At 51.5% G+C, this 24,306-nt stretch overlaps 1 protein-coding gene across 5 annotated transcripts; it reads left to right on the top strand.

Moving 5' to 3' along the window:
* The first annotated feature begins 8 nt into the window (after positions 1 to 8).
* HPS4 (HPS4 biogenesis of lysosomal organelles complex 3 subunit 2) lies at positions 9 to 23,908 on the top strand. Of its 5 annotated transcripts, XR_012376447.1 has the most exons (15): positions 9 to 86; positions 1,562 to 2,093; positions 3,777 to 3,867; positions 5,421 to 5,564; positions 9,224 to 9,331; positions 9,784 to 9,900; positions 11,535 to 11,629; positions 13,300 to 13,372; positions 14,266 to 14,302; positions 14,996 to 15,092; positions 15,732 to 16,662; positions 19,669 to 19,801; positions 20,235 to 20,343; positions 22,736 to 22,997; positions 23,293 to 23,908. XR_012376447.1 is itself a non-coding variant. In XM_025858163.2 (14 exons), exons 2-14 carry the CDS (start codon positions 2,053 to 2,055, stop codon positions 22,905 to 22,907), a joined length of 2,148 nt encoding a protein of 715 aa, XP_025713948.1. In that variant the 5' UTR covers positions 9 to 86; positions 1,562 to 2,052; the 3' UTR covers positions 22,908 to 23,908. The 5 variants fall into 5 exon arrangements, 4 of the variants coding, with proteins under 4 accessions (XP_025713948.1, XP_073742978.1, XP_025713951.1 ...); XM_025858163.2 differs by having other exon boundaries at positions 22,736 to 23,908; XM_073886877.1 differs by lacking the exon at positions 9 to 86 and adding an exon at positions 564 to 582 and having other exon boundaries at positions 22,736 to 23,908.
* The last annotated feature ends 398 nt before the right edge of the window (positions 23,909 to 24,306 follow it).

The raw sequence follows: 24,306 nt of genomic DNA, 5'->3' as shown, positions 1-24,306 counted from the left end.
GTCATCACCACGCGCCAGCGCTCGGAGAACTGTAGGGGGCGATAGGCGCTGGCGGCGCGTGATCCTGGGGCCTCATCGCCGCGCGCGTAGGTACCGGGAGGGATCCGCTGGCGCCCCGCTGCCGCCCACACTGTGGGGTCCGAGCCCGGAGCGCTGGGCTCCCGGGCTATTCCGGCGGGTGGGCGGCGCGGGGGACACTGAGCGCCGGGACCGTGGCCGAGAGCGCCTCTTGGCGGCCCCCTCCGCGCGGCGATCGCCGGCATTGACCCCCCCCCCCCCACACCTTTGCCCACAAATTCCCAGGAGCTGAGACCAGATACCTCCCATTGCGCTTAGCCCGATTCGGATCGCAGTGGTTAGCACCCCCTTTCCTGGCCCGCTGACTCACTGAGGCCACTTCCTACACCGCCACCGTCCTGCCTCTAAGCCATTGCCGGCCACTTCTTGGCTCCCTTGGATCGTTATTGCAACTTCCCAGGCTGCCTGAGCCTTCTGTGGTCACATCCCAGCACCTGCCCTACCCCAGGGACATTATGGATCTCTTCTGGACCTTTCAGAGATAAGAGCTTGGACCTTGGCAGTGTAGGGCCCAGTCTTCTGGGAAGGAGGGATAGAGGGTTTCAGGCTGCTGTCCTTGATTCCAGTAGCTTCCACGCCCCTCCACAGGAGTCCCATGAGTATGGCCCCAGAGAGGGTTCACCTCAAGATATCTAAGCTGAGAAAAGATAGAGATTTTACAGTCCTCAAAGAGTCAGTGGGGTCCTCTCTAGGTAATTCTCTCTAGGAAAGGAGCTTTAAAAAGCTACTGTATTCCCAGGAGGATGAAAGATGGTGAGCAAGCATTTGAAACCCTGTCTCTGGGACATCAAGCTTGGATAAAGTCACAAGAGAAATACAGTTCTGGAGGGACCAAGGGGTTTTCTTGTGGAAAAATTAAACCCTGTTTCGTTTTCCTGGAGGGTTATCCAGACCAGTTTGGGGAGGTTACCGGGAGACCAGTTTTAGCTTGGTGGAAGGATAAAGTTAACACTATGAGTTGCCTGTGTGTCTGGAGGGAGTAAGCCAAAGACCAGGTAATTTTTAAAGAGTGCAAGACATAAGTATTAGAGTGAATAATGTCAGGGTCCTTTCTGACTGTGAAATTCCATGATACTTAATCATCTCTTCTCTTGGCTCTTGAAAGCCCCTTGTTAAACTCCTATTTTGAAAACTTGCCCAGCTCTGGAATTCATGTTCAGATTACTTTTGAGCTGTCAAGGTGACAGTTCCTTAATTTGGGTTCCATTATTACTGCAACAGCCGCCTTATTTGTATAGCTGTCTTTGGCACACGGAGCTTTTTCACACTAGTTATTCAATTTTATCTTCTGTGAGGCATAACTGTTCAAAGAGACAGAGGAACTTGCTCTGAAGTCCTGCTGCACTCTCTTTTTTTCTTCTGAAACACAATTTTGCAACTTTCTAGAAGACTCTTTGTGAAGTATACCATTTGCCTAACCCTGCTGGGTCACATGCTCTCTCATGGGTTTCTGAAATGATCTATTCTTTGTGGTTTATTTTAGGACCAAGGCACTGATATTTGAACGGGAAGCTTCACAAAGTTGAAAAGAATCTTCAGAACGGCTTTGAACCCAGACAAGCTAGGAATCTCTTCGGAACACCGCCTTCAGCATGCATCTCCCCGACTGGGCATTCCTGGCCAGGAGCTTTTTGAAGAAGTTGTTCTGCAGAGAGCCAGAATGCTGATGCTCATGGAACCAGCTTAGTGGATTTGACTTTTCTGGTAGAATTCTCTTGCTTTATGATATACTCTCTCCCAGAGTTCTAAGACGTGTGGAGGTATTCAGGGCACCAAAGATCCTGCGGGGAAGGAAGTAGCACTTTCATGCTGAATGAAAACCAAGCAGGTGACAGTTGTGGCTGAAAACATTTAAACCTTTCACGCCTGGACTTCCTGGATCCGGGACACAAAGGAATAGTTGCTGCTGGGGTGCAAGAAGCGATCCCAGACAAGAAAACCCAAATAAATAGAATGAGGGCGACAGGCAAGTAAATGGCCACCACTACCTCGACAGAGCTGATGTCAGCCTCCTGGTGAGTAGCAAGGCCTGTGTGGCTTACTTCCTGCCAGGCTGCTGGACCCATGTTTTGGATTAACTGAAAATCCCCAGCCAGGCTGTCTTGATTTTATTAAGGGGGAGGGGTGGGGAGGCATTTTTTTCTCCAAGCAGGCAAATCAAGCATGTGAGCCACTTCTTTCCAGAGCTGCCGGGTTGTGACCTTGCATTGTTGGAGCATTCGGGCATTGCTGGTAGATTGCAGAAAAGATGGCCATGGCCGGGTCACACAGTCAGCTTTGATGACGGTGTGGGCGCTGTAGCCTTCATTGGTAAGAGACAAGAAATGGCTGCACATTTCTAGTGGAGCCACACCACTGGAAGAGGTTTGGCCAGTCCGCTTCTTGAAGGGTATTATACAACATCTGCCTAAACTCAGTTTCCTCTCCACCCCAACTGGGTTAAGCCTCTCTTGTCAATTGCTTCAGCAAACCTTCATTGAGGAATGAAAGCAAAAGGCATGGTTTAAATAGAATGAGCAGGACTCGGTGATCGGTTATGTGCGCAGAAGGCACAAAGATGGAGTTGTTCAAAATGACACCCTGGTTTTCTTTTGTGTGCCTTAGTGAGGGTGCTTTCACCCAGAGAACACAAGGAGCAGGTAAACGGGGGCCCGGCATTGGGGTTTCTGATTGGGGTTGACACGTTCTTGAGGCTTTCTGATCTGACTTGCCCTGCACTAGAGACAGAGTTCCCACTTGTCATCCAGAAGATAAGGTGGGAGCCAGGGAGGGTGTAGGGCGAGGGTGTAGATCCAGCGAGAAGAGTGCGGGTGACAGAGTGGTCACAGCTCCTCCTCCTTCTGCTCTAGCCTGATGGGTGTGCTTTCAGAGAGGTAAAACCCAGTCCCAGCCTTTGGGGATTCTGCTTTGTGTGTCTTAAACAGGTTAATTATGGTTACGTTGCAGAGTAGACAGAGTCCTTTGCGAAGAACGGAGGGTTATGGGAATTGAGAAGAGAGATTCCTTTGCGTGGAGGAAATCAGAAGTTTGATGAAGGGTCGTGTCAGTTATTCTTAACATACTGTTAGGGTTTTGCCAGGCAGAGAGGGGTTCAGGGCTCCACTGTGAACTCTCATGAGCCCCGTTTTCCCATTATAGACTCCCTATCCTGCATTGAAACTGTATGTTTACTGTCTCCGTTTGATGGCCACGGCCCCAGGTCTGGCAGAGGGAGAGCACACCATCAGGCCTAATTTACTGTTTGTTAAATGAAGGCATGAATTTCTGATCCAAGGGATATTTCCGGAGATATTTGTGCCCAGCAGTTGTGAAGTGGGCAGCTAAGACATCCCCTAACTATTTTATTATCAGAGCCTTAAAAGACAGCATCCCAAACCCTGTGGTTATATGGTTAAGGGTCCGTGTCTCAAGAGATGGCCCTGGGTGCTCTGTTTCTCCTCCAGCTACTCTTCGGTCTTTCTGCCAGACGGCCTGATGGCTGGATTGAGGTATATTTTTAGTTTGACTGGAAGGCCCTTGCAAAATGGTTTTTCTTATCTATTTGTAGCTACTGGGTTCTTTCTTCCCTGGGGCCACCAGAAGGCTTCTCAAATACTGAGTAATGAACCCTTCGCACGCTGGGAAAGAGGAAGCTGTGTTTTCAAATGCCTTGATCCCTGGATGAAAGGAAACATGGTTCCGTTCTGTTCTCTTGCCAGGTGGAATTATTTTTTCCTTTATGATGGTTCAAAGGTAAAGGAAGAAGGAGATCCAACCAGAGCTGGTATTTGTTACTTCTACCCTCCTCAGGTAAGCACCCCAGTGGGTTACTCTTCCGGGGGTGGAGTCCCTACAGCCTCCAAGTGGTGGCTTTTCAAAAGTGTAGCATTGACATTGGGACAGTGTTCTTTGCATCACCCAGGCATTTGACATTTCTACCCTCTTATCCTTAGTTGTACTATTTCTTGTTGTTCTGGTCTTGAAAACCCCAGACAGCTCAGCACTTCCATCCTCTCTAGCTCTCTGCTACCATCCTATATTTTTGTCTGTCTCCCCTTGCTCCCGGGTTTTCATCAGCAAAAACACTTTTTTCAATTAACATTTTTAAATTAAAAGTGAAACACTTTTTTAAATTTTTAAATTTTTTAAAATTAATTTTTCTTGAGACACTTTTTTTTTTAAAGATTTATTTATTTGAGAGAGAGAGAGAGCGCGTGTGTGTTGGGGGAAGGGCAGAGAGAGAGAGAGAATCTCAAGCAGACTCTCTGCTGAGCTTAGAGCCCAACCTGGGGCTCTGTGCCGCAATCCCGAGATTGTGACCCGAGCTGAAGCCAAGAGTCAGATGCTCAACCGACTTAGCCACCCAAGCACCCCCTAAAACACTTTTATTCAAAGGTATACAAAAGCAGGGAGGAGAGGAGTATCACAAGCCCTCATGAACCAGTTAATTAGTAAAAATAATTCCTTAATATCATGTGATACTATCTGTATTCAAATTTTGCCTTCCTGTCTTAGAGGTTACTTAATCAGACCTTGCTCCTTCCATTTCTCCAGCCCTCCTTCCCTCCTCACCCCCCCCCCCACTTCTAGTCATGATCCAAACAAGGTCCACACATTCCATTGCTTCTTTTGTGTTTTAAGTCTCTTTTATTGTGTACCACTCCTCACCCACCTACCCAGCCCCTTTCCCCACTACGCCACAGAATTACCGAAGAAGCCAGGGCATTTGTGCAGTAGAATGTCAGAAGGTCCCACATTCTGGATTGGCCTGATCACTTCAAGGCCGTGTAGTTTCAGATCTTCCTTCCCCTGTAGTTCCTTTACACTAGTAGTAAGATCTAGAGCCTCAATTAAGTTCAAGTTCGGTTCTTTTAAACAAGACTTCTTCCTGGGGGTGTGTACCTTTTCTTTTGCATGATAAGATGTCTGGCTGCCCCACAGGTTAGTTAATGCTAAGACCGATTAGGAGGTCTGTGTATTTGTTCACATGGTCATGCTCCCACTTGGGTAGCTGGGATGAATCTAGGCTACTTTGGCCACTCTGCAGGGGATCTGAATAGGGACCAAAGGCTCCTGCTGCTACCCACTCACGGGCCGCAGACTTTGCCTGACAAGGGCCCAGGAGTCAATATTGAGGCCTTGCCAGCCACGGAGGGTCGACATCACACTTTCTTCTTTGTTGTTGCTATTACCACCCTTAACTATGAAAACCACGCTCAGCTCCCGGGCCATGTGAAACCAGGCAGCAGCCTGGGTCTGCCCTGCCGGCTGCAGTCTGCTGTGGCCTCAGCCCCTGCTTCAAGGGATGCCGCACGAGTTTGACAGTTTCAGCTTCCCCTCTGGACTTTTCTGCTTCCCCTCAGACCCTGCTGGACCAGCAGGAGTTGCTCTGTAGCCAGATTGCGGGCGTCGTGCGCTGTATCTTGGACCTCTCCGCCTCTGCTCCTACCCTCGTCCGTCTGCGGAAGCTGAAGTTCGCCGTAAAGGTGGATGGAGAGTACCTTTGGGTAAGTTGACCAGACAGAACCCGTGCCGCCAGGGTCGCCTCCACCGTGAATCATCTGTCTTGGTGATGAGTGCTGTGTCTCGAAGGTGCTGTGGAGCCTGGGACCCCTCTGCACCCCCAGGGCCTGTGTGCGGGACTGTCCACACTTCCTCTGTCCTTCTCTGCAGGTGCCACCATAACCAAGTGCTCTCCAGAATATTTCTAACCTGTTCTGTGTTGCACATGGCTGCTTTCTCGTTGCCTTTGAGAGACTTCAGCCAGCCTGTGGAAATTCTTTCTGCCCTGTGATGCAGGTCAAGTTTTCAACCTCTGTGTTTTCTCCCCTGTACTCTCCACACTTACAGGGCAATGACCCAGAAACTCGAAGATGTTGATGTATAGATGTTAGGTTTCAAAGAACCTTAAAAAAATAATGAAAACTACTTCTTTACGGTTGATGGCACCATATACACTAGGGTCCTATTGTCCCATGCCTACATTTATTTAAAACTGATTTCTAGTTTCTATTTCTAGCATCTGAAAGGATGCTTAAGTGTGAGGTGGTATATTCAGCTTTGTGGGTATGCCTGCCAACGTTTTATGATGACCGTTTTCTCACGTACCAAACCACTGAAGGAATTTTACAGTAAACACTCATTAAGACTTCCTAGGTTCTACAGTTATCATTTTATTATATATATTATTTATTACAGTCACTTTATCACATCTCTCCATCCCTTCATCTTCTGGCAATCCAGTTTTTATTTTAATGCTTGCCCAAATTGCACACACTAGTATACGCCTCCCCCCGGTCCCCCCACTCTGCTGCCCCCAGTACCTCATTGTGCATAACATTAATTAGAGTTCAGTAGTGGTTTGTGCTTTTTTTCCTTTGGGGGTAAGAGTTACATACACTGAAACACACAAATCTTGAGTGTACCACTTAATGCATATGGACAAATTATGCTCCGTGTGACAGAGGGCCATCAAGATACAGAATATTAGCATCACTCTGGGCAGCTCCCCGACATCCTGTTAATTCTCATTCCTGAATCCCAGGCAACCATCATTCTGATTTTTTCCCACCACAGATGAGTTTTGCCTGTTCTAGAAGTCACAGGAGTGAAACGGTACATGTAGTATTCCTCTCCGCAGGCTTCTGTCGTGCTTGTGACCTGATGGGGTGTGTATCTGCAGTTCCTTCCTTTTCATTGTTCACCAGCGTTGCCTGAATGTCCGTTGTCTGGATCTCCCGGTCTACTTACTCTCTCTCCTTTTTCTAGGTATGTGAACCGTGTCTAGTTAGGGGCAATTAAGAATAAGGCCTCTGGGAGCATTTCTAGACCTGTCTTGTTGTAGATATGACATTTCATTTATCCTGGGTAAATATCTAAGGTATAGATTTGCGAGGTTACAGGGTAGGGGTGTGTTCATTTTATGAGAAACTGCCAGACCTTTTCCCCAAGCAGTTTTACCATTTTGCACTCCCACCATGTGTGAGAATTCCAGTTCTTCCATGTCCTTGTCAACACATGCTGTCTGTCTGTCCAGTTTGAGCCATTCTGCTGGGTGTGTAGTGATATCACATTGTGGTTTGCATTTACATTTCCCTAATGACTAAGGATATTAATGGCCACTGGTCTGTCTCTCTTCAAGAAGTGTCTGTCCAGAGCTTTTCTGCCCATTTTTTAAAATTAGGTTTTTTTTCTTTACTTAGTCTTGTGAGTTTTTTCTGTATCCTGGATATCAGCTGTTTGTCAGAGATATATTTTAATTTTTTTAAAAGATTTTATTTCTTCATTTGAGAGAGAGAGAGCACAAGCAGGGGGAGAAGCAGAGGGAGAGGAGAAGCAGACTCCCCACTGAGCAGAGATCCCGACATGGGGCTCAATCCCAGGACCTAGAGATCATGACCTGAGCCGAAGGCAAATGCTTAACCATCTGAGCCACCTAGGTGCCCCTGTCAGATACATATTTTAAAGGTATTTTCTCCCAGTTTGTGGCATGCCACAAACTGGTGGTACACTCAAGATTTCTTTCTTTCTTTTTTTTTTTTAAGATTTTATTTATTTATTTGATAGAGGCACAGCGAGGGAGGAAACACAGCAGGGGGAGAGGGAGAGGGAGAAGCAGGCTTCCCATGGAGCAGGGAGCCCGATGTGGGGCTTGATCCCAGGACCCTGGGATCATGACCTGAGCTGAAGGCAGACGCTTAAAGACTGAGCCACCCAGGTGCCCCGCCTGTCAGTTTTCTTAGTGATGTCTTTTGATGAGTGGAACATTTTAATTTTTTTCTAAGTTTATTTATTTAAGTATTCTCTATACCCAACATGGGACTCAAACTCATGACCTGGAGATCAAGAATCGCATGCACCCCCAGAATGTTTTCATTTTAATGAAGTCTAATTTGCCAGTTTTATCCTTTGTGGTTATTGCCCTCTCTGTATCCTGTCTGAAATCATTCCCTACCCTGTTGGAGAAGACATCCTGCCACTTTTTGGGCAAGCTTCATAGTTTTAGCTTTTAAACTTAAGTCTGTAACCCATCTTGGATTAATATTTGTGCGTGGTGTGAAATAGAGGTCAAAGGTTCTCTTTTTCCCTATGGATATCCAGTGGTTCCAGCACCATGGTTGAAAAACCTCTCCCGCTTGGATTCCTTTGACTCCTTTGTTGACGATCAGATGACCACTGCAGTGGTGGTGGCGGTGGGGGGGGGGCGGTCTGTTTCTGGGCTCTCCTCTTTTCCATCGATCTATTAGAAGATCCCATCCAACTACTGCACTGTCTTGAAATCGGATAGTCTAAGTCCTCCAGCTTTACACTTTTCCAAGACAACTTCGGGTATTTTAGGTCCTTTGTAAGTTTCCCTTGTGGAATCAACATGTCAGTTTTTGAAGGAAAGATGGCAGATGATGATTAGAGTTACATTCAGTCTATAGATTAATCAGGGAAGAGGTAAGCACTGACTGTGTGCCAGGCTGTGGATTACATCAGTGAACAAAACAAAGATCCTGGCCCCGGGGGGAACCTCCATTCAGAGGGAATGCGTCTGTTTTCTGCCAGGGTTTTTTTGTTGCTTTAAGTTTCTGGTGTTTCCTACAGGTGGAGTCATTGAGTCAAAGAATACAAACTTTCTTCAGGCTCTTTACACATACAGCCAGATTCCTTTCTGACCGAGCACATGTAGCAGTATTCCGGGGCTCTAGAACAGTGTGATGATCAGTCAGTTCCCTCCCCGAAGCACTTGACCCAGCCGGGGAGACAAGAGTGCCATTCATGAATTGGTCAGAGTCCTGTCCAGTGTTTGTAGTGAAACCCACATTAAGCATCCAGTGCCCAGATAACAGTCCTGATAATGTAAGGGCTCAGAAAAGACATCAGCATCCGTTAGAGTGATCAGAATGGGCACCACGAAGGTGCTGGAATCTGTAGCAGGCACCAAGGGGACGGGAGAGCTGTGGACAAATAGGAGAAAGGAGGGCATTCCAGGTGAGACAACATGAGTAGATACAAAAAGTACTTGTTGTCTTGGAGACCAGCTGGGCTGGACGATGTGAGCCTGGGGTAGACCCATCGGTGAGTCAGTGAATTCAAGCTCTGCAGAGCCCCGGGTGCCGGGCTTTCAGGCTTGGGCTCAAAGCAAAGGAAAATGCCCGTCTTCTGGTTTCCCTCTTTCCAGGTCCTGGGCTGTGCTGTGGAGCTCCCTGACGTTAGCTGCAAGCAATTTCTGGATCAGCTCATTGGAGTCTTTAATTTTTACAATGGACCTGTTTCTCTGGCTTATAAGGTATGGAGATATTAGTGAGGAGTTTTCAGTAAATCTGATGTTGCCAGAACACAGCATTACTCTAGGGGCTGTTACACTTGGTGTAAATACAGCATGTCTACCAACAAGGTCAAGGGGCCTTGGAGCCCCCGTCAGATGCCTTTGTTCCCCAGCAGTGTAGGTCACATCCACTGCAAATGTCTGTCCCCATGTTCTCCTCCCTGGGACTGTTGGAAAGAGCAGGTGGCAAGAGACGGGTGGCAACCCGTCCCCCGCACGTGCGCCGGGTCTGTGGTGGCTGAGTTCTCAGGGGGCGGCAGGTGGGGGTCTCGTGTTTAAAGGAGGTTTAAAGTGGGCCCTGCCTTCTGGCCAGTTTCCTGTGTGAGGAACGAGTTTTGCAGAAGTAGGGAGCCTTGCCAAAGGGTGTGTCTTACGGAATCTCAGACGCTGACCTCAGGTGGTTCCTGTTTTAGAACCGCTCTCAGGAAGACCTGCGCGCTGAATGGGACACCTTCATTGAACAGATTCTGAAGAACACCAGTGATCTGCACAAGATATTCAGTTCCCTCTGGAACCTGGACCGAACTCAAGTAACACCCTCATCCCCTGTACCCATTTCATGTAAAGGAACAGAGCCCGCTTCCCAGACCCACACACTGCTGTCACAGTGCCCTCTGCCACAACTGTTGATAGACAGTATAGTGAGACAGTGCTTGAAAGGGCATGAAGTAAATACTCCGTAGAGGGGAGTGTTATTTCGTTAGTGTCCCAGAAGTGTGGAACTCTGGCATCTGAGGGTCCCCGTCTGTCTCTTTTTTTTAAAGATTTTGTTTATTTATTTGAGAGAGAGAATGAGAGAGAGTACATGAGAGAGGGGAAGGTCAGAGGGAGAAGCAGACTCCCCGCTGAGCAGGGAGCCCGATGCGGGACTCGATCCTGGGACTCCAGGATCATGACCTGAGCCGAAGGCAGTTGCTTAACCAACTGAGCCACCCAGGCGCCCCCCGTCTCTCTTGATAAGGATATTCTACGATTGCCTTGTGTTCTCAACATCAAAAATGCCCAGTGGTAACATTTTAAAAACAAGATGTCTCTGGGAGAGAGTGCTCAGGAGCCGTTCCATTGGCCACCGGCGTTCAGTGATGTGTCGGCTGCTTATATGGCTGGCCTGACTGCCCGTTGCTCCGTGGCCTTGATCCTGGTGAACATCACATCCTCATTGTCAAGGGCCAAAGGGAGACGCGAGGCTGTGCCCCCTTAAGAAGCGAGCGCCTGCACCCCCAGCCCCCAAGGAGATGTGTGGGCTGTGCGGCGTGTCTCACTGCAAGAGCTGAGAGGGACCCTTCAAAAGGGATGTGGCGTCGTGACTCTGCCTTCACAGAACCCGACTCCGGCCAGAAATGGGGGCGGGTTTTTCTGGCTCCGGTTGGGAGAAATGTTCGAAGTGGGCCCCAGAGCTTTGCCGAATGGCTGGCTGGGCCTGGGCACTGTCTCGAGGATGTGAGAGAGGAGCGTCAGCTCCAGAACTTGCTCCATTGCCACGGAACTGTGATGGTGATGGCGTCGCGGGTTCTAGCTGCCAACAGGAAACAGGAAGGAGGCTTTTAGTCACTGCTGGTGACTCCTGACCGGGTTCAGATCCTTCTCTGGTATTTTTAGGGACTTGTAGGCAACTGACTCCTTACAGCATCTCCTGAAGCTGAGGAGTATTTCTCCGAGTGAGAGACCGCGATGTTTTCATTGCCTGTTACAGGACAGAGTTATGAGGCCACACGAAGCCAGCTAGCTCTGTGGCAGTGGGGCTTGTGCTCCGGAGGGAGGGGAGCGGAAGGGGCATTTGGTTTTACCTGGCACCGTGGCCTGTGTTTGAGGGGTAGGCTCTCCCGTCCGCTGCCTCCCGGTCTCAGCATCGAGTCAGGGTCTCCTGAGCGGAGACCTACCTTGCCCCCTGTGAGCGGCCACAGGCCACATTTGCCATACCTTCCTGCTTTGGCAGAAGCTGCCCCATTCCAAGAACTTGGCATTTTGCATCGTCTGCAGTTCTGGGTATAGAGAGGTGGAATGCAGACCCATGACGTGACACAGATCTTCCCACATGGCACCTTCTCCTTTTCCCCGGTTTTGGCTTAGCATCTGTCCCTCCATTCTGTAAAGCCTCCCCTCCTTCCCAGCTTGGCTGGTGGTGAGCATGCTCACTTGTGGCTGTGCTTCTCGCCCTGCACAGGTGGAACCCCTGTTGTTGCTGAAGGCAGCCCTCATTCTGCAGGCCTGCCAGCGTTCACCTCACATTCTAGCCGGCTGCATCCTCTATAAGGGACTGTGAGTAACACCAGACCCCTCTCCCTGTAACGCAGAACTGATCAGCCAGGCCACCACCAGGTCACCCGTGGGGAGCTCTGTCTCTGGCCAGTTCCAAGAAGGCTGCTTTGGCAAATATCAGGTCGTTTAGATTTGACGTAGGGGACATACCTGTCTTTCAGCAAAGCCAGGAAATTAGAAATTATGTCCAGAAAAGGGTTAGGAATATAAAAGGCAGTTTTGGAGAGGTCCACGTAAGTCTCAGCATGGGGCATCCCCAGGTCGTCAGTGGCCGGCACCGTAGGTAAAGGGGTGTGGAAGCCTGCCGCGGGCCCCTCCTGCTGCCTGGGGCTCCGGGGCACTTGGCTGTCGCCAGCCTTGCAGAGCGGCCATACCTGCTTCTGCTCGGGCTCCTGCTGGCCTCTCGGCTGGGTCCATCGCCCGGCTGGCCTCTGAGATCTCAGCACACCTCTTCACGTAGTTGGAGGGCATCGGAGCGAGCCCAATGCCTGCCCTCAGGGCCCCTCCACGTGTGGTCCAAGGCAGCTCTCCTCCTGGGGGGCTGCTGTTTGCATCCAGAGCTTACTGATGACTGGATGAATGTGTGACTGGAGAAGTTCTGGGGGCCTGATGGGCTGGGTTTCCAGTCCTGGCCTCACCTTCCCGGCCCTGTGACCCCAGGCTGGTTGCTTGCTGAGTTTTCTCTACCAGGAAAGAACGAAATGAGAGGGCCAACAGAGAAGGACCCACTACTTCCCAGTGGCCCTCGGCACAGCACACCATCATGCCTTTCCCCTTTGCTCATGACGGTTTGGAACCTGCTCGTGGTGCCTCCAGGCTCACCGGTGGCATGGCATCAAGCATGATGTTTTCCTCCTTTTCTCATGTCAAATTCTCATACACCTAATGTGTGAACAGGGTCTCATTGTGAAAAACAAAAAACCAAAAAAAAAACACAAAAAAACCGAACCAAGACAGAAACACACAGAGTGCAGTTCCCAAGTTCTTCTGAGCCCAGACTCACTGTTAGCAGGTGGAGGCACGTCCTTTGCTTTTCCCTGTGTTTCCGGCACATCAGTGGACATTGCTTCTGTTTATTTTTGCCGCATCCATAAATGGGATCATAGGGCTCCTCAGCGTGTACAGTAGAGATTTCTCTTGTCAGTCCATGCTGGTCTCCTTCATTCTTAGAATCACCGCACACCTTTTGGTGTTAAGGCTGTGCCATGATTTCCTTAATTACTCTCTGTTTGATGGGCATTTGTGGGGTTTACCCATTTCTGTAATGATTTTGCCATTTTTTTGATAATCAGTACACTTCAGCATGCATCTTGGTACAAGGCAGGTCAGAGGGTTTGGACATTTTTTGAAGTTCGGTAGGAATGGCCAGAGTGCCCTCCATAAAGGGCTTTGCCAGTTGAAACTCCCACCGGCTGTGTCCCCAAGATCTTTTTTTTTTTTAATATTTTATTGATTTGAGAGGGAGAGCAGAGCAGGGAGCCCAACAGAGGGCTCAATCTCAGGACCCTGGGGTCATGACCTGAGCCGAAGGCAGACGCTTAACCTACTGAGCCACCCAGGTGCCCCCCGCCCCCCGCCAAGATCCTCACCAGTTAGGGTGTTAGGAATCTTTCCAATTCAGAGTCCTATGATGTATTTTGTCTCATGGTGTTTTTGTTCCTATGACCTAGGATTGTTAGTACCCAGCTCCCACCCTCCCTCACGGCCAAGGTCCTGATTCGCCCAGCTGCATCTCAGCACCAGGTATTGTAAAGCCCCCTCTCCCGGCTGGGACACTTTGTCCAGAGTGTCTGTTTTTAAGCAAAAAAGATAGAATTTTATATAATGTGATTTCAAAGTATTTTTTTAAAATGCATAAACTTAAAGGAAAATATGCCTCAGATTAACAGTATTAGCTTGTGGGTGAGGGAATTATGTGATTTTTTGGGGGGGGGAATTATATAGAGTAAAATTATATAACTTGAAATATGAGTTTTTTAAAAAGCTCCTAAAAAAAAAGAAAGAAGGCCACATCATTTCATAGGAGTGCAAGCCATGCTGGCTAGAAGAGTTTTTGGTTTTTGTTTTGGTGGCTTATTTTAGAACCTTTGGTTGAACTGTCTGGAAAGCTCTTTTGAGAAAATTACTAATTTGGGAGAAAATTAGGATTGTCACCTTGATTGTGAATCAGAATAAGCCAGAGAGCTCTTGCATAGCCTTTGGTTTAGGTCAGATCCTTTATCACGAGGGTCACAGGGCGTTCACATACCTGTTGAGCTGGTATGTTCCACACCAGGGCTGTGGCAGGTGCAGGGATATGGTGACAGATGTGTTCTCCAGAGGCATAAAAGGTTAACAGGAATCCTCGCTTTCCTTCCCAGAGGAGGGAAACAGCAATCAGAGCGTGAAGCCTGATGCGCATTTCGGGGGGAAGCTGCTGCTTGTGCAGGGTGCAGGTTCTTGCCTGATCCCGGCCGTGGTGGTGAGCAAGCAGCTCGGGGGAGCTTCTGTTCCATCTGCTTTGCTGCTGGCATGCGGAGGGGGCCAACATTCTGGGCCTGGCTAAGTTTCCCAAACAGATGGCCCGGCGCAGTCATGATTGGGTTGGGAGGAGAAAGCGGTCCCCGGCGCCAACTTCTGTGTGTGTTTATTTGCAGAGAAGACCTGCAGGAGGGGGTGGCCTGCAGGAACGGGGTGAGTGGCAAGGTGCCTCGCTGCATCTTGAGAACGCGGTCTTTTATGCTGCCTGTCCCCTACACAAGTCATGGGAGAGGCCAAGCAGTCCCATGGGTCATCTCATCTGTTCATAGATTAGGAGAACAGACGAGAGCTTTAAGAACAAAGTTAGCCAATCAGAATCCTGATCGTAAGGCTCATGATTTTAGACGTACCTTCTAAATCCTTGTTTTCATATGGTCCCTCCCTCATTGTTACAAGGCTGCTTAAACTAGGTCCAGGGGATCCTGGTTAGGAGGGGCTAAGATAAATGGCAGCGGCCAGAAAGACCTTCTGCAGGATGTGGAGGTGTCCCCGAGATGGTTATTTTGTTTTATTTTGAAGCCCAAGGTAGAACAGATCCCTGTTGTCAGTTGGAAGTGCTTTTTCCAGCTTTTATCTGTTTTTTTTATGTGCCACTAGATTTTCTTCCCCCCAAAAGTCACTTTCCTCCACAGTGAGGAGTAAAGCTGCCCGTGAGGGCTCCTTCCTTGCTGGGCACGGGAACGGTAGCTATGGGTTTGTGTCCTTTGTTCTGGGCTGAGGAGCATGTCAGAGCGCTCCTCTGAGCAGGCATTTGGGTTGGATGCGTCCCCCTGAAGTGCAGTGACTGCCCCTCCCATCTTCCGCGGCCCAGGGCTGAGCCCTGTCCATGTTGCTTTGTGATTCCAGAAGCAGCGCTCCCCCCAAATGTCCGGATCATGCCCGTGTTCCTGACCAAAGAGGAGGCCACCAGTCTCCAAGAGTTCCCGAGGGAGCAGGCAACTAGGTACTGGAGCCACAGGAGTTCCTGGTAGACTGTACTGGAGGGACTCCCTCACGTGGGTGTATGCACACAAGCCCCTGGACATCCCAGCCTTCCGTATGCCATATTCCCCATGCTCTGCCATGGAAGGGGCATCTGGGACTCGAGCATATAGATAACAGGTGCCTGGCATCGTGAGATGGCTATGGGTTTCAAGTCCCCGATCTGTCACCTGTCATCTGTGTGACCTTGGGCAAGTCCATTCCCTGCCAGAGCCTTAGCGTTTTCGTCTGTAAAAGAGACCCAGTGATAACCTACTTTATGGGCTCGGTGTCAAAATTGGAAATAGTGTACATATAGTATCCGGTCCAGGCCCTGACTCAGAGCAGACTTGCACGTGGGGCTGGCTCTCACACAGTGGGGCCCTGCTGTCTCCAGCAGGTGATCGGGTAGCACCATGTGAAGCCCGGAGCGCCAGACAGTGCCTTCCTTTTACTCCTGTGGTTTGACCACCAAGGCCTCTTCAGCTCTGTGGCCTCAGGCACCCACTTGTCACCAGTGGCCCTGCTTTTTAGGGAAGCGGTTCTTTAGTGTTCTCCAGGGAAGGGCACCTGCCCTGCATTTGGCCGGGCGCCCCTCCCTCATGTCTGCCTTGTTTGTCAGCCCTGCTACAGCGCCGGCCAGACTCCAGGAGTGCTCAGCCCAGCAGCATCCACACCCTTGGAGCTCCGCTGCCCCGACAGACAGCGCCACTGGCCACGTGGAATCCACGGCCTGGATGCGGGCAGCCACTCCCGAGTCTGCATGTCCTGACGTAGCATGGCCAGATGGCAAGGGGGAGAACGGGCTCTTGCCTGGCCGTGATGTGGAGAATGTCAAGCCTGCAAAACTGCACAGCCCTGCCAGGGACGAGGGTCCTGGTCTTGGCTACTCCCTGGCGAAGGAACTTCGTATGCCCTTGGGGGAGGAGGAGCCAGACTTGTCTGCCATCCACATTCCAAAAGCTCAGGAAACGGCAACAGCCTCAGGTTATTTTGCCCTCTCGAATATGGGCACCCCAGATGGTGGCGGTCCCGCCTTTGAGGAATTTGTCAGGGACTCTGGCGACCGGGAACCTGAGCCACCTGACGCCCCGCCCGCGGTCGTGGCCATGGCCATCAGCAGCCTCTTCTCTCCGTCCACTCCTGAGATGCTCAGCCAGAACGGAGCCCTGGAACAGCATGACAACCTCCCAGAGGACAGCAGCCTAGCCCCCTTTCCCAGGGAAGACCACCTCCCCAGAAGGATGAGCAGGCCTCGGTCATGGCCTTGCTCAGACTTGAGGCAGGGAGGAACCACACTGCCTGTGGCAGACCAGGGCGTGGAGCAGCGTGTTGGGGTGCACGACAGCTGCTCAGCACCTGACGGCTCAGACTTGGCAGAGTCTCAGGACAACTACGGTCCCTCCGCACACGGAAGTGCCCCAAGGTCAACCCCAGCATCCTGTGTGGGTCTCGTGCCAACAAACCTCTACACTCACAGTGTTAACGGGCTGGTGCTGTCCCTGCTCGCTGAGGAGCCGCTGCTGGGTGACGATGCTGCCATCGAGGAGGTGGTGAGTGTGTGCAGACCTGACTCCCGGGGGCGGGGAGGAGCAGGGCAGGTTCCCCCCCAGCTGCACCGTGCAGGGCTGCAGGACCTTGTGGGCCATCCCACCTGCTTTCCACGTGTGGATGACGGTCGTGCCTACGGCCTGGCTTGGGTGGGGGTGAGTGAGTCCAGTGCAGCGCACAGTGCTGGGGGCAGAGGTGTCCCACAAAGTCAGTTCCCTGGCCCTTTCCCACTTCTTCCGTTTTCACAGAGCGCAGGGCGGGGATGCTCTGGCCTCCCCCCTCAGCAGCGTCGGGGTGCTGATGGGGCCCTGCCCTTCAGGTGCAGCGCGAGCACCATCACACAGGTGAAGACGGGGAGCACGGCCAGGGTGGTGCCGCCGCCACCACCACCACCTCCGGTGGCCTCCCTTCCCAGCCTGGGCGGCTGTAGGTTCTGTGTGGGCTGGAGTCTGTACTCTGCCCGAGTCACAGCCCAGGTGGGGAGTATCCCAGAAGGCTGTGCTTTCCCTCCACTGAACCGTGGTGATCTGTAGCCCCTTCCTAGCGGGCCTGGGACATCTGAAATGCTAACGGGCTCCAGAAGGCTCCTCATAAAGCATTCCAGCCCCTTCCGCACTCAGGGCCGTGAACTGGCCTGCTCGAAGCCTAGGCCCACACTGGAGCTCCAGTTGCTATAGTAACAGCCTCGCCTGGTTGGCAGGGAAGTGGTAGCAGGAAGAACAGGAGGTTGAAATAGCTGCAGGGCACATGGTGTCCTGGGGCTTGCCTTGTTTCTGTTCTTAAATCTGTATTATTCTAAGGCAATCTTATTAGCATGCAGGGCTCAGGCTCGGTCACCTTGGAGCTCAGAGGAGGGGAGGCAGCTTCCTCTGCGCTGAGCCCCAGGCAAGAGGCTGCCCCTCTCCTGGCCTGCTGGCTAATCTCCCCTTTCCACAGTCCACACAGCACCCAGTGGTGGTTGCGTTGCTTCCTGCACCTCCTTCACCGCAGCTGTGAGGGACTTACGCTCCCCCTTCCGCCAGCACCCCGGGGCCCGCGGTGCTCCGGTGCTCTGTCTCTTGTCTCCCTGACGATGCCTTGGTACTTGGGGCTTCTTCCGCTTCGCCCCAAGCTGCAGACAGGTTATTTTGAAGGCACAGCGTTTGGATGCAATGAAGTTGGATATGCTATCTTTACCTCCCCCCGCCCCACCCAAAAGAAAGAAAAAGAAAGAAAAAAAAAAATAGCATAGGCTGCTCCTGAGGAAGGAAGTAAATTAAAATGTAGTCTGCATTCAGTGGATACTAAAGCCTTGACGTCTACTATTTCAGCCAAGCCTGAGCGCAGCACTGGGGGTAGGCACTGTAACTCCCGTTTTACCAGGAAGAAGACAAAACAGAGGGTCCAGAACCCTGGCTTGTTCCTTTTCTCCCTGCCCCCTCCTGTCTGTTCCCCCACTGATCTGACCCCGGAGTGACTGGCCTTGGTTTGTCATGCAGGGCTCCTGTCCTGACACAGCGCCTCCCTGGGCTTTCATGCAAAGGAGGGTTTGGTGTGGGATGGGCCCCAGGAAAGAGATGCAGTGTAATGAAAAAGAAAAACTCTTTGCTGAAGAGTCGGGAGTAACTAACTTTGATCAGCTTGCTGGTTTGAGAGCGGGCTTTATTGATCAGGCCCAAAGGCTGTCTGTTTTATAATTGGGAGAGATCTTTTATTGCCTTTTTGTCCTGGAACTGCATATAAAATACTTGACCTGATTTCCCTTCTCCTGCTGTCAAGAAAAGCAGGTCCTCTGCAGCATGGTAAACCACAATTCAGATAGGTCAGTGAGCTCCCCCACCACTTTGAAAGGGCTCCATGATCATATTGTACACCACCAAGGGACCCTCGTGTCATTTGCCATCTTGTCTTTCGGTGGGTGAACTGCCACCTCTTTATGTTGTCTGAGGGTGGGGACGGAGAGCTGGGTGGAAGGGGGTGGGTGAGGGGAGCAGCCAGGAGAGGTTGCCAGTGGGTCCGAGAAAACAGTACGCTCACACCAGGGGGCAGCATAGAGCCACTGATAGTTTCCTACTCAAAACCCAAGATGATCTTACTGACCTTCAAATACAGGGATCAGATCAGTTATTCATTGCTACAGTAGGACTTGGAGCTGTCCGTGTACAGTAGATGAGGCCTGAGGGTAGTGCCAGGGTATTAGTGTAAAGTACTTCATGAAAATGCACCCCTCCGCCGTGAAACTGGTGCTTTGGGAGAAGGTGTGTTACTGCATCATTTCTTCCGTACATTATGGCACACACTGACATTCAAGCCACTTGCTTTACTACTGACTAGAAGCTGGAGGATCCAGGAATTAGCCCCGCTTCATGTCTCCTGGGGCTGTTGTGAGGGGTCATGTGTGTGCTAGTGTATATCAGGGGTTGGCAAACTTTTAATGTAAAGGAACACCTGGTGCGTATTTTCAGCTTTGTACACTTACCCGGCTCCGCTCTTGTAGTATAGTCACAACCATAGACAATATGTAAATAAACGTAGTGGCTGTGTTCCAGTAATACGTTACCTATGGATCCAGAAATCAGAACTTAGCTTTCTTCCTTCTCAGCTTTTCTGTTCACCTCTACTTTCTGATTTTTCTACATTTTAAGAAAGCATTAGAACATAAGGGTGGGAGCGGCACCCGGGTGGCTCGGTTGAGTGTCCGACTCTTGATTTTGGCTCAGGTCATGATCTCAGGGTTGTGAGATTGAGTCCCGTGTGGGGTTCCGCACTGGATGTGGAGCCTGCTTAAGATTCTCTCTCCCTCTGCCCCTCCACCCCCCACGTTCGCTCCTTCTCTCTCTCCCTCTCTCTCTCAAATAAGTAAATCTTAAAAAAAAGAACATAAGGGCATGAGTTAGTATTTCTCTAAAAGCAGGTAAAAACACCAGTCAGGGTCCTTTCTGCTACATCAGGTGGCCACTCGGATAATATTTGGGTCATTATTTCCTAAGCACTGGCCTGCTGAGGTTAACTGTGCCGTCCCTTTGCAGTACTGCAGTAGCCTGGCGTCCCTGAACGGGCTGGAGGTCCACCTGAAGGAGACGCTACCCAAAGACGTGGCTGCCTCCCCCAGAAGGACGTACAACTTCACGCATTATGACCGCATTCAGAACGTGCTGACTGGTAAGGAGAGGCGCATGGGGCCCGGGTGCCTCCAGACAGGAGTGGGGGTGAGGACTCGGGGCCGGCGCCCCCGGGGTTGGTGCTGTGCCCAGAGTTGTGGACTACAGTTAGGATGCTGCTTTCTCGCTTGGGAGCCAGCTCCCACTGAGTTTAGAATTCGACTGGCAAACACTTCCTTACTCATTTGTCTTTTTTTGGTTGTTTCTCCAACATTTTGAGAGAAGCACACACATGTTCAAATATCTGTGATAAGGTCTGCCTCGAGATTTTGGTATTCATGGGCAGACGCCGGTGCTGCTCATTCTCTGTCTCATGGTGGAAGCTGATGGCACTCATGGCCCTGAGCCCCCTGCTCTCCCTGTTCATAGTGCTGGGGGTGGGGAGAGCGGGGGAGGAGTCCACTACCCACAACTTCTGTGTCCTCTTCCGGAAGCAAACCTGCCACAGGTGGCCACCCCCCAGGACCGCCGCTTCCTACAGGCCATCAGCCTCATGCACTCGGACTTTGCCCAGCTGCCTGCACTGTACGAGATGACTGTCAGGTGAGTGTCCCCCCCGCCCCTGCCCTGGGTTACTCCTGAAGTCCTGCACCCAGAGCCGCCTTCCCGGGGGTCTGGGCCACAGCCTTATTCATAACGAAATGAAGAACATTCCAGTGCTTCTCTTTAAGGCCTCCTTTTATCCATTCCCCTGCCCACCCACCGTCACCTCCTCTCACGGGACAGAGGGCTTCTGTCTACTGTCAGAAGCGATGCCTGAATGCCGTTGCTGCCTGCTAACTTGGGTCGCATGCTCACAGAAATGGTCAGACTGGCCCGAATCGAGGAAGTAAAATGTTTGCCTCCCCTCACCCGTCACACACCCAAAAGATACCCATGGGTTAGTCTGGTGTCTCTTACTCCAGGTTTTGGTGGTGGTGTGGGGTTTTCTTCTTTCCTTAGAAAATAGAGATTGTTACTATTTTAGTTATTTTGTTTTTCTTCTAGAAAACAGGATCACACTAATGTACTGTTTTACAAGTTCTTTTTTTCACTCTATTATATATCCTAAGCATCTCTGTGTCAGTAGGTACAGATCTATAAATCAGTATTGTACTTTATAATATTTAACCAACTGAATCCTACTTTTTCTTCCTACATGCTTCTCTTATGAAACCGGTAGGAGAAAATAAGGCAAGTTAGAGGGTCAGGAGGGGAGGGTGTGCTCTGTGTTTGTTATTCCACTCAGTCCTTGGAATGATTTGGACAAGTGCATTATTTTTTGTCCTTGTGGTACAGATGAGGATACTGAGGCAGAAACAGGATAAGTGGCTTCCCTCAGGGTCACAGTCTGATTAAGGGGCAGGATTTGAACCCATGTCTCTCTGACTCTGAAGTACACATTCTGTCCGCTCGTTTCCAGCTCAAGGGGGCGGGGTGGGGCGGTCGAGAGGGAGGGGTGTGGGCTCTGGACTCCCACAGACGTGCACTGGGGCCTTGGCCATCATGGCGATGCCGTGCCAATGCCCTGCACATGGGGTTTCGGGCGTCTCTGCCGCCCAGGACCATCTCCAGCCAATACTTCAGTGTATCTTTCCATGAAAATGTGCTTTCTCCGGCTTTAAGTCCAAGCTGCCCCAGGCCGGCGACCTAGATGAACGTGTCCAGTCACGGCTTTGGGACCAGTTGCACTGGGGTGTGTGGGGGTCTGTTTTGGGAGGGATGGAAATAAGTGAAATGTCAGCCTGTGATCCATCAACCTCCTCGTGGCCCTGTGGTACTCCACCTTCCTTGGGGTGGAGAGGGTCCTAGTGTTGGGATACATGGCTTATTTTAATAGTAATAGAAACAGCGGCCACCATTTCTTAACCCCTCACCGTATGGTAAGCAATTTATATGTATTTGACTCATCTAGTCTCTTAAAAAAATCTCAGGGACGGGATTCGCTGTTGTCCTATTCACTTTACAGATGTGGGACTTAGAGCTGGGACTGAGAAAGGATGCATCACTTAGCCAGGGGCACGCAGCTGGGAAGCCACAGGGTTGGGATCAGCACCCCGGTGTGGGACCCCAGCTCCATGCTTGTAACCACCAGGCCGTGGCGCCCCCTCTCCATGGCTGGGATGACTGACACGTGACTCCTCCTGCTGGTCCAGGGAGTGGCACAAAACACCTAGGCCAGGGGCGCCCTTCTGGCCCCTTGCACTCCCAGAGGGAGATGCTAGAGGTGGATGGGAATCTCCTCCCTCCTTGCCTGGACGCAGAGATCCCAGTGAGGGGGACCCTGGTGGTCCCTGACTCCACCCTCTCTTACTAGATTTGAGGAAACTGAGGCCCAGTGGAGAAATAGTCTGAGGCAGGCAGGATCAAGGAACCAGCTGGTTGCCTGGCCCTGGAGTCGCTTCCTCCCTAGTGGGTCCTCCTTTGCACGGGACGCGCATCTCTCCCTCTGCTGCTGTGACAGGTTTCCTGTCGCTTTATGTCACAGCCCGCTCCCCCTGCCCACACTCCCTTCACTTATCCAGCCGTCCCCCACAGTAGCCTGGCGGCACCACCCAGCCCCACCTGTCAGCTAGGGCCCTGTCTGTCACCTGGGGTCACACTGCCGCTGTGTGAGAGCGTTTGCCATAGTTGCTGTTCCGTCAGCACAACGTGCAGCCATCCATGCGGCCTTGTGGCTGTTCCCACCTCGGACTCTGTGGCTGCAGTCACTGCACACTGTCCCAGCATCCAGTGAATGGAGAGGAAAGAGAGATGGTGATGGGTGCCAAGGCCTGGACCTCAAGTGCAGACGCTGAAACCTGAGTCACAGCAGACACACCCCGTGGCAGTTAGAGTTGCGGGGCCCCCGTGGCGCGCCTCTCGAGGTCCCTGTGGTCAGAGGCCTGCACAGGCGGCACAGGACGGTCATCTCCCCCCCCCCCCCCGGTCACCCCCCCCCCCCCCCCCACCCCAGGAACGCCTCCACCGCGGTGTACGCCTGTTGCAGCCCCGCCCAGGAGACCTACTTCCAGCAGTTGGCCACAGCCGCGCAGAGCTCCGGCTTCCCCAGCCCGCAGGACAGCGCCTTCAGCCTCCCAGGCAAAGCCAAGCAGAAGCTGCTGAAGCACGGCGTGAACCTGCTGTGAGCCGGGCCACGGCGTGAGGTTCACCCCCCCGGGAGGGCACTAGCAGCTCGACCACCAGCAAAGGGAGCTCTGCCTTCTGCAACAGAAGAGGTCCCTGTGTTTTCTCTTTCTTGGCCTAGTTCCCCTTTCAGGAACTGTGATGGTATGTGTTTGTGACCTCCTTTTGTAGCCTGTGGTTGGGGCGGGTGGTTGTTTAGGTCAGCAGGCCCAGAGCTACACGGTAAAGGGCTTTATTCCACTGGCCACGTCATACCGAAGAGGGGCAGGGCAAAGTCGTGGGCCTATTGCTCTGGATCTGACGCACCCAGCGTTTCTTGCTGCTCTTCCCTTCGGGGCCTTAACTGGTACCACAAGCATTCAGATGGGTGTTTGCTTCCATCCACAGGGGGATGTAAGTTGTCCGCAGGTGGACCAGGGCTCCCACACCTCCAGTGGGGGTTCCTCAGAGCGGTCCTCCCGGGCGGTCCGGACACTCGATGCAGGGAGGCAGGCAGCGTTGCCGAAACCACCTCGTTTGCATTCTTCTGGAACTATATTCAGAACCAGGAGCCTGTTCTTTGGAACACCCATGGCAGGGGGTGGGGGGGCAGATCTTGATAACGTGGAAGGGAGCCTGGGGCTTTGAGGTAACTCTGAGCCCCGGGGTGCCAAAAGTGGGCTGTGCAGCTGGCCCCTCTTAGGTGAGTGTCCTCAATGAGGAGTTTCCCCAGTGTCCGGGGCAAAAGCAAAGCTGTGCTTCCCAGCGGCGGCTATGTGAAAGGGCGCAGCGTGCACGTGTGTTCCTGCCCATGTTAGAGGCAGGCAGGGTATGATAGTGTGCTGCGGATCACTGCACGAAATACTCACCAGAGGCTTAACTGTTTACTGGGAGTACCTGAGACCCCATTTGAAAACTGCAATGTTAATAATTTCCTAACGGTGAACCAGTGTCTCATGTTGACGACAATGTCTTTTTTTTGAAACAAGTTGCCAAGGGCTAAAAATAAAACAGCCAAAAATGCTGTTGAGTTGTGAGTAATGCTAACGTCTCTAGTGACAAAGCTAAGGTAAGGATTAAGATATTTTATGAGTGTGTGTGTGTGTGTTTGGCACCTTTCTCTTCGCTGTGCCTGAGCCGGTGTGGGCAGGTGAGGAGGGATGCACTACAGACTGGTGTGTCCGTGAGGATGACAGCCTGCAGCCACAGATCCACCTTCAGCATGGCTGGCCCAGCATACCAGGCCCAGTTCCCTTTCCTCCCTGGGGTTCCTCCCACCACTGGCTGGCCTAAGACGGTCATCTTCCCAGATGGAGGAGGGTCATACCCTAAGCTAAGTTACTTGCATACTGTCTTAATGCTCTAAGTTCTCCAAGAAAAAATTCAGTACCAGCCTCTGTGCCACCCGGTCAAGGAACCATC

The sequence above is a fragment of the Callorhinus ursinus genome, unplaced genomic scaffold, assembly GCF_003265705.2.
Source record: "Callorhinus ursinus isolate GAN/ISIS: 27379988/994484 unplaced genomic scaffold, GSC_fseal_2.0 scaffold72, whole genome shotgun sequence".
Classification (NCBI taxonomy): Eukaryota; Metazoa; Chordata; class Mammalia; order Carnivora; family Otariidae; genus Callorhinus; species Callorhinus ursinus.
Note: the sequence above shows the minus strand (reverse complement) of the source record. Positions and strands in the feature narration are given on the sequence as shown.

Coding starts and splice junctions, on each gene's coding strand:
- HPS4 (XM_025858163.2), top strand. CDS start 2,053: ATGGCCACCACTACCTCGACAGAGCTGATGTCAGCCTCCTG. Junction 2,094..3,776: donor GAGCTGATGTCAGCCTCCTG/GTGAGTAGCAAG, acceptor TTCTCTTGCCAG/GTGGAATTATTTTTTCCTTT. Junction 20,344..22,735: donor CTGTACGAGATGACTGTCAG/GTGAGTGTCCCC, acceptor CCCCCACCCCAG/GAACGCCTCCACCGCGGTGT.